This window comes from Perna viridis, chromosome 4 (genome assembly GCF_037379345.1).
Source record: "Perna viridis isolate PV_CMFRI_1.1 ecotype Kerala chromosome 4, ASM3737934v1, whole genome shotgun sequence".
In the NCBI taxonomy this organism is placed as follows: Eukaryota; Metazoa; Mollusca; class Bivalvia; order Mytilida; family Mytilidae; genus Perna; species Perna viridis.
The window spans coordinates 31,363,460-31,373,281 of record NC_142448.1 but is presented as its reverse complement, the minus strand read 5'-3'; the positions used below and the strand labels follow the sequence as shown (position 1 = coordinate 31,373,281).

The 9,822-nt window shown below is 30.1% G+C and overlaps 1 protein-coding gene across 1 annotated transcript; it reads right to left on the bottom strand.

The window, feature by feature from the left end:
- Positions 1–359: 359 nt before the first annotated feature.
- Positions 360–7,744, bottom strand: LOC148619740 (tachykinin-like peptides receptor 99D). Its single transcript, XM_088579970.1, has 4 exons — positions 6,681–7,744; positions 3,810–3,910; positions 3,017–3,107; positions 360–2,388 (listed from the first exon to the last, which is right to left on the bottom strand). Exons 1-4 carry the CDS (start codon positions 7,470–7,472, stop codon positions 2,161–2,163), a joined length of 1,212 nt encoding a protein of 403 aa, XP_088436096.1. The 5' UTR covers positions 7,473–7,744; the 3' UTR covers positions 360–2,160.
- Between the last annotated feature and the right edge of the window lie 2,078 nt (positions 7,745–9,822).

The window sequence follows — 9,822 nt, the reverse complement described above, 5'->3', positions numbered from 1 at the left end:
ACAGATGCAAGCTGACAAAAACGTTGAATAAGTTTTACAATGATAGACAACCTAGATGAAAAAAATGCAGATTAACAAGTAACAGCCGTGCAGAAAATATGAAGAGAAACTAATATTCCTAAGGATGCATTGTGCAATGAATGTATGTAATTCCATCTTCTTGAACAATATCATCGATTGAGATACCAAATGCAATTTTATGAAAACATATATCACTGTGACGAAAGTGTCATATCGTAAATCACTTCATTTTGACAAATGATGCATTTTATTAATAAGCAAGTGTATTTATTACAAATAAAACATTTTCAAAATGTGATAATTAAATCCACACATTTTTTCTAAAACAGATTGACAAATGGTATGTCAAGTCAGTAGAAAATTTTTGTTCAATGTCGTAACATGCCGAAAGTAAGTCAATACCTTCTTAAGTGGAATATCTAGTAACTATATTTCGTTTTCGGAATCGTTAAAGATCAAATACACTACACTGGGATATTTGTGCAGTTATTTCAAATTTGAAAAAAAAAATTGGGTTTACCAAAAACTGCAAAATTAAAACGATAAAAACGTAAAATATAATGTAAAATCATATTCACTTTAAGTCCCTTGATGCGAGTCATGAATACTATTATAGACAGCGAACATTAGATTAAGCGAAAAAAAAAAAAAAAAAAACACCAATTTTTTAACACCAAACCACAATATCGTCGGGCTGCAAACATTACCAGTCATCCGGTATTGATCTCAGCATACAAGAAAACTTTTTCTATTTCTATTCTCATTAAAGTAAACTATATAATTATCATGTTTTTAGAAGATATATTTTATTAATTTTTCTTCTATTGAACAATTCAAGTAGGCTTTATCTACCGTAAGTAAAACTGAACGATTCAAGTGGAAATTAAATTAATGTAATCCAGAGACAAAGAACAGACATGGAAAACAGACATATACAATAAATAACATCAAATTACTTAAATAATGATTTCAAAGTAACAAAAGAAAATGAGCAAATCGGAATCAGCGATTAAAAACTGGGAGCATGGACCAGGTGCGACGGTAGAGTAAGCGTTCTCTTCTTTTATAGAAACACCCGCTGAGTTGTTCATTAAAAGTCAAGTCTGGGGCAAACAGAACAGGGAAAACTATGACACGTTGAACAAATCAGTTTTCATGGTGCAATTGATACACCGTAATAATCCACGAGTTCATGATGACGAGCATAAAACTTCTGTGATGATGACTTTAATCTTGTAGCAACACAACCCTATCCCAGAAGCCTGATTGTAAGACTTTAAGCACAATACAAAACGCCTGCGTATTTACAGAAAGCTTTGATAAAACGTATGAGTTTTAATATGAAAACTCATAAAATCTGAACATATGTCGAGAGTGGAAATAAATTTTAGAGGGCAATATTCATTGACATTAACATGGTAAGGATTGTACTATTAACATCTGGACAGGATAACTCCTGTAGATATAATCTACAACGACAGCGATTTGAATATGGAAATAGTTCACATCAAAAGAAATAAATTTCATAGTATTGAAATTTGCTGAGATATTAAAACTCTAAAATAAAAATTTTCAAGCTTGTGTAGTTGAAATGCATCGTTAGACACATCACAACGTCGCTTTCGACAAATGATATTTTATAGACAATGCGTTACAATCACACAACAACTAGTCGCCCCTTATTATTTCGGCTGATCCGCGTCTTATGACTCAAATCTCTCTAGAGACGAGAAATATTATACTCACACTAGTAATGAAGTGTAAACGTAGATAAATAATTAGAGAATTCCATTATCATTGCTTTATTTCGTTAAACTTAGTTTTGTATTGTTTTCCCTGATGCATTTCGATACTTCCGAAAATAAATAAAACTCATGTTATCTTCCTATTGATATTGCTAGCACAATTATACTGTTATAAAATGAAAGTATATTATATTGAAAAAAAAAAAAAAGAATAATTGTGTCAATGACATACTCTCCCTGAACTTTTTGACCAATGATGAAAACGTTCAAATTTACATAGTCTATATTCATCTGCACAGTGTTTCAATGCATCGTTTATACAACGCATTCATTTACGACTGCTGATCGACCAAAATTGTGCAACATTCAACGCAGAAACGTTTCTCCTGTACAGTTACATCTTTGTCGATTTCAGTAAGCTTGATCTAGTTGATCCAACACTTTGTTTTCTTTTACGAGAGTTTCTCGATGCCTGACTATAGTCACTTCCTTGGTAAAGGATACTTGTCTTGTGAGGATTAAAATCAGATGTTTCATATGCAAAGTAGTCCCTAAATGTCCTCTTTCGTCTGTGGCATGTACACATCTTAACCAAATTCTTAAACTCTCTTTTAAATTTTTCCTGAAAATGTAATAATTGATTCTTAATTATTGTTTTAGTTTTCAATGCAAATTTATTTCAGCTTAAATCAAAGTACGAAAAAAAGGTTTTGTTTTGTTTTGTTTTTTTGTTTTGTTTCATTGTTTTTTTCTTATCTTATCAGAAAGTAGGAGAGGTGATATATTCGCCAATGTGGGGGTCATTTACCATTATGCAACCAACAAATATTCTTCTACAGGTTACAATATAGTCGTCATTGATGGGCGAAACCTATACCATTACGCAAGCTGCTTAAGATATTAAATTACAGGTTCATATCTAGGGACAGATATATAAAGTATGTGTTTTTTTTAACATGTTTTCTTTAAGATAGCACAAATGACTTACAACACAATTAATTTGCGAAAAGCGACAGTAAAACTAATGTTTCGTTATGTCGACAATTACGATGTATTGCATTTTAAAAATTAACGCTAAAAATCCAATTAGAACAGATATTTAACACAGAAATAAATCAATTCAAATGAACCATAAAACAACGGGATCAAAGAATTAATGTACAAGTTGAAAAATTCAATGTCATATATATCACAATACAACAGAAAAAAATCTGAAATTACAACACAATTAAAAGACACAAAATACATACGTTGAGGAGCCCATATATAAAAGGATTGTAGCACGAGTTGCTCATTGCCAGCCAATTTGATGAGAACCATATGATATTAATGTATTTGAATCTGTAAAGAAAATAAATTGAGCTTCGACTCATCGGATAATTGCGATATATATGTACACAGACTAAAATTAAGTACAATTCCCTTTAGGAGAAAAATGTGTATAGAATGCATAGTAGAAATCACAATTAAGGGATATAACTCTGTTAATGACTCTTAATTTTAATTAAAAAAACCATAAGATTTTCGAGCTGAATAATTTCCTAACAACAAACAGATTAAATGAATAATTATAATTTCATCAAAAAGACCCATTGTGCCACTTCAAAACGAAAATACAATGTGTAGCCTTTTTTTAGATGTGAATCATATTACAAAATTAGCACGATTCTTTCAAACACTTCTACCTAATGCTCGCTAAAATGATAAATGGTGCTTTATTACATTTATGGAATATACAATATTTTGATATATTACATGTAAGTTAACATTAATGATCATGTTAAGTTTACAGATTCAGAGCATTCAACCCATCTAGATCTTGGACTGGGTGTTTCTCCCGTAAAATAATTATCAAAAGCTCACACAACGGTCATTCTGCCGTTTTAAGGATTTTTAACACCGCTAAACAGACGTATCTGATAATTCATTTTACAGACTTTTGAATTAAGGAATAAACAATTCTTTTAAAGTTTCCCTTTTTGCATCATAGTATTTTCTCACCTATTTTTAAGATACATTTTGAATTTTGAAAACAAAACTTACTTGTTTACAGCGGGATAAACTGCAGATATGAAGTTGTAAACCTGGAGTGGTAACCAACAAATCGCAAACAGACTAACGACTATGATGAGCATCTTGACTACCTTAAAAAGCAACACAAACCAATCAATATTTTTGGCATTCTGAAATTTAATGTCGGCATATTTTAAGACAGTGTCTCGGCGTTTTACTGAAAAAAAACAATGTAATTAGTAATACAGTATAATTCATCAACATACATTTTTTCACATCGTGATTTTTTACTTTTATATCAGTTTTTGCATTAAATTGATATACGCTGTAGCTATTTACCAACGCCAGTTAAATACAAAATAATGAAAACATTTCAATTATACATGCTAGAACATCAAACAGTGTCAGTTCATTTGTTTAATTGTCTGGTAAAACTGGGATAATTGTACTCGATACAGGTTTGAAAGGTGCAAAACCGACATCATGCCATACAATATAACATTTTGTGTTTATACATTGTCTTATTACTTAAGCATTTATTTAAATTGATATACTGTTTTTCAAAGACACAACACGGCCTATGAGTGTTAATTTGTCAAATTTATGAATGATAATATTGAAAATACAGCGAAAACTTCTGAATAGTGATCATATTATATGAATATCGTTTTCCTTTCGAGTGTCAATCCGATTTATCAAAGCAAATCAAAAGTCTAGTGTTAGTTGATTGATATCAACCAATAAATCAGCTGTAAAATCGTTTAAATGTTTCCCCAACGTATATAACTTGGAAAAGTAACATAATCGCTCTGATCGACAAACTATCTTATTACAATTGGTAAGAGAAAAAAATAGGCAATACTTAAAAGTAAAATTTGTGAAGCACATTTCCTTTTTAGATCTGTAAGTTATGCTTTTTCTTTAATTGTGAGTGATGATATGGGAAGAATGTATTGTAATTGCATTCATAGCTGAAGGATTTATTTCCAACACTCGTAATTAGCGGTTTCTTGCATTATTTAAGAATGCAAATGTACTCAAATTCGTCACTGTAAATGCTTTTTCAGATGCCAATTTAAATGGCAACGCTACATTTCTTCCAATAAATCAGAACACTATACATATCTAATGTTTCACAAATAGTTAAACGCAGAAAAGACATTTCAAGGATACATTAATACAAAACGTATTTTTAAAACTAAAACTGGTCTCAGCATCGGAATATTCCAGCCAAAGGTTAAGGAATAATTTACAAGAAGCAATGGTAATAAGTCTACAAAACACTACATCAATTTTCATTTTACAACGTAGTCAAAGATTATCTTTCTAATCCGTAACAATTCGAATTCGCTTTGGTGGTCTATTTAATGACATATTGTTTAGACAGTTATTATTTACAGATGATGTATGACATGTAGCACGTTCTTTGAACGTCTCCGTTAAATATTCTTACATTACAATTATATAGTTGCAAATTTCGGTATGCTTTTTCGTGACTCTCAACAGTAGCATCAGAGTTAAATAAATACGACAGTCTTAGTCTTGAAATAAAATTTATCCAATCAGTGTCCAGAAGAACAGATATTAAAATAGGAAATCAAATGCAACACAACAAAAATTATAATATTGCAAAACAAAGAGCAAAACCTCAGTATTTTCGATTTTTGAAATTTGTAATACTATTTAATTTGGTGAAAAATATGTAATATAAATCATGTCAAATAAATCTAACTACTGGTCTGGTGAAAACCCTGTAATTTATCTAGTATCGTGTAAAATCTTGGAATACAAAATCGTTACAATAAATGAGGACCCCAACACTGAATTTGATAGTGTGAAATAATAAGAGTTTTTCTGAATGGGTTATGAATATAACCTCCTAGATGCTTAAAACACTACAATTTAATTGTACCATAATATCAACCTGATATGTTACGGTTTTTTTTTTTTCTATTGTACATATATTAATCCGTGACAACGTTTGTCACTAGAGCGAAAACAAACACACATGCAAAATGAAAGATAATGCTTTTAATTTTGTTTTTCAAAAATGTTACTGCATATTGTAATATAACTTTGTACCTCGCGATCACATACTATACAGATACTACCTTTTCCGTCTTATAAACACACATGTCACATACATTTACAACCGTAACAAAGAAATCGAATTCATTAGATTTTTACAGCATCATAAATGAACCATCAACAAAAACCAACTATTGGTATTACATTTGGGAGGACATAAAACTTGTGTGGAGATATTATCTTCCCTTGATATTATATGAAGTCTATACAAATATTCGCGTCCTATTTAATATTAACTGATTGAGTTGTGATAAAATTATTTAAAGCGTTTAATAATGAAATAAAACGTGTTTGACTCCCTTTATTAGTTAGCTTTGGTAGCACCTTTTAACATTTATGGTTACGATTTTACGTTCAATACAATATGTTATCCGGGATGTACCTACTGTTCCTTATTCAAAGCAGTAACAGCCAAATAGTGGGCGCTTTTCATTTTGATAAGAATAATATTGTATATTTTAGACCAACAAAGATTATTTCAGTGCAAATCGATATATTTCTGAATAAAGGTCTTATATATGATATGTGATAATGTGTTATCAAGACAAGAAGAAACCTCTCACCAGCCTTGTAAATAAATACATTTTAATAAAATAATATTCAATCCTATACATTAGCGGTATACCTTGATGTGATTTTATTAAAAAAAGAAAACAAAATGAATGTCGACATTAAAAGCGAACAATCCTTAGACAAACCACAACAGCGAACAGTAAAACAAATATAAATAGGTTTGATATACATTTATCAAATGAATCAAACTTCAATCTAAGTCCATGTTTTTATTATATATTACCAATAAATCGAACTTACCTTTTTCTTATGTATACTACGTAAGTGATCACGAGTCTCCATTTCATGTCCTGGTGGTTTGCTCTTCCATATCCTGTGTGCAACTCGAATGTATGAAAAACTTATTACAATCAAAGGCACTATGTATTGTAATATTACCAGTAAAGTGAAATATAATTGTACAAATGTCTCAGATGGCCATTCTGCTGAACATTCGAGTTTCTTTGACCAAATTTGAGTATCAAATACATGTTTCGTTTCATAGTAAATTGCCTCCGGTAAACTAAATATCATACTAACCAACCATATAACAGACAGAACTAAGATTGCTACCTGTTTTCGAATGCCTGCACGCAAAGGAGACATTACAGCTATGTAACGGTCAAATGCGATAACTGTTAAAGTTAAAATGCTCACATTCACCGATAAATTCTTTACAAAAGGTGCCACTTTGCACATAAATTCAGCGAACTCCCATCGTTGAAGTAAAGCAGCATGAAATTGGAATGGAATGGTGAAAATTCCGATTGCAACGTCTGCTAGTGCTAAATTGGCTATAAACACGTTCGTTATTGTTTGCATATTTCGTTTGTAAATGACCACAAACATTACCAACGCATTTCCAACGATGGCCACCAAGGATATTGAACCATACAGGAATATAAGGAGTGCAATAATTCCATTTGATACGGTATAATGTTCAAACATATGCGATAAATTGTGTCGAAAATTTTCCAATATTCTTATATCCTCTACTGTAATATTTTCAGGGAAAATGCTGTAAAGACTACGTAGATCCGTCAAATCCGACATCGTCAGTAAATTTACAAGTCTGCGCTATTAAACTTTAAGTTTTATTACTTTATAACTACATCATTACTAAATATGTCATAAATCTAGAGCTTCTTCAATATTTCCTCGACCAGGAAAGTTTGTATCTTTCAAGTTTTATCTTCATTATTTATCCAACATTAAAATGTATATCCATATTAAGTGTTTTGAAAACGATAACTTTCCAGTATGCTTCTTCAAGTAATTAATAGACCATAAAAGCTTGTATAAACTATTTTGAAAACAAGCACGCCTTTACATAACGACCAAACGTTTTTCCATACTAACTTGAATGAATCGATAACATAACATATGCCAATCATGTCTTTTTGTATCAACCTTCTTAGAAAATTTCAACAGCCTTAACCCCGCATATTAATCGATGTCAACAAAATGGGTGAGCCTGAAATATATTAGATAAGTGTTTGTTTCAGAAATATTAGGATGATATAAAAATTTCAAAACTCTTTATTACATGCTATATGTCATTAATTAATTGTAACTATTTAATTGTGATCGTCAATCTTTTCCTCGAAAAAAATAATCGTTGGTGCAGAATTTTTTTACGCGTATAATATAGTAAAAATAATGTTGATGTATTTTGCATCACGTGTCAGTAAAGAAGCTAAAAATAATCTGTTAAACATAAATGTATATCAAGTGTACCATATACATGTATTTATAATAGACACTAATTTCTTTTGACTTGAAAAGACGTAATTGATTTTATGTATAGGATATGTGTTCGATATATGGACTTTTGTATTTTTGACCTTTTCGTTTGTTAACTATAACGTAGTTTGATTTAGATTATATTTGTATGTCTTTTTTTGTTTCGGTTGTTTGAATAGTTTAATGTTTTAGTTCTGTTTTTTTTTATCGGTTTTTCCGTTGTTTTTGTTTGTTTTTTGTTTTTTGTTTTGTTTTATTTTATTTATTTGTTTTTGTGTTTGTTTTTGTTTTGTTTTTGTTTTTGGCTTGGTAGAATAACTCTGTGTCGACCATCCCCGCAAAAATGTAGCGCAAGTAATCGTTACACCATTATAAAGATATTGGAAAACGCGCTTATCAATGGCCTCATGATCATGATTATCTTAAACTAACATGCATTATCAAATATGACAGCTGAAACTTTTACAATTAAATAAATGTTTAACATTTTTGTTTTCATTCATTTAATTGTACATTGTGTATAATCTATTATATTCACCTCTTGTATTTGGTATATCGTCTGTTGGTCCTGTGATTTAGTATTTAACTTCAAATCAATTCCAAAAAGTAAGTATCTTAATGGTAAAATTGCTATTACACCGATTTTTGTTTAGTTGAGATTAAGAAGTGTTTTAAGCAATCATATTTTTAATGAAGAATATAAAAACAAACGTACAAACATATTTTAAATATAAATAAAAAAAAGTTATTATCCAACAAAAACCATCGTATACTCAGTAAGCGAGACAAGTGTATAATGTTTTACAAGACAACAAACTGTGTGTTAAATACTAGTTGCTCGTTTGTTTATTATTTATTCAAAACAATTAGGAATACTGTTTTATCAAGAAAAGATATATTGGATTATATTAATTTCCAACCCTTTTATTCAGTTTAAATAAGTTTACATGTACAATGAGTACATATAATAATGTTATAAATATCGTTTCTGCAATTTTCAGTAAATTCTTTCGAATTTAAGAGGCTTTCGGAAAGTTTTTAGATCTAGGCATATAAGCCACATTACTCGACGTCAGTCCAGGCCCATTGTTTGTTTTAAGTTTTGTTTTATTTGATTGGTGTCAATTGTTGACAAAGAACTAATAATTGTATTTTTTTTTTGCATTTCTGTGTTGATATAAATTTATTTTTTCACAAATTTGAAATTAAACAAGTATTTGGAAGGCGCGATTACGTTCAAAACAATTTCGACATGAAACTATGCGGCAAAGTAAGAACAGATTTTTATAAGTATCATGCATAGGCCATATTAATTTTCACAATTTTATTTTTAGGACCGAATCAAATATCAAACGAGAATCCCTTTTGCAAGGAGAATATCGAGCAATGTATATGTACAAAGTACAGACAATACAACAAAACAAGATGTTTTCATTATAACTGTATACAAGTATATATCGTCAAACCAGCTGTGGAATACCTGTTTAAATCTTAAACAGAGTAAGCTGACACTTGTAAAATGTACTAGAATAATTTTTTTTTCAAACACATCCAGTTTCTAGGACATCTTTTCCCAAGAATACGATCGTAATGTTGCTCTGGTTTACTGATATTTGATGTCCGTTTGTTAAGACCATACATCTGCCATCGATATTTGTCG

What these genes read in the sequence shown, in the direction of transcription:
- LOC148619740 (XM_088579970.1), bottom strand. Translation starts at nt 7,472, where the DNA reads ATGTCGGATTTGACGGATCTACGTAGTCTTTACAGCATTTTCCCTGAA. An exon ending in GTAGTATACATAAGAAAAAG is followed by an intron (nt 3,911 to 6,680) that starts GTAAGTTCGATT and finishes TTGCTTTTTAAG; the next exon opens with GTAGTCAAGATGCTCATCAT. An exon ending in TTATATATGGGCTCCTCAAC is followed by an intron (nt 2,389 to 3,016) that starts GTATGTATTTTG and finishes TTACATTTTCAG; the next exon opens with GAAAAATTTAAAAGAGAGTT.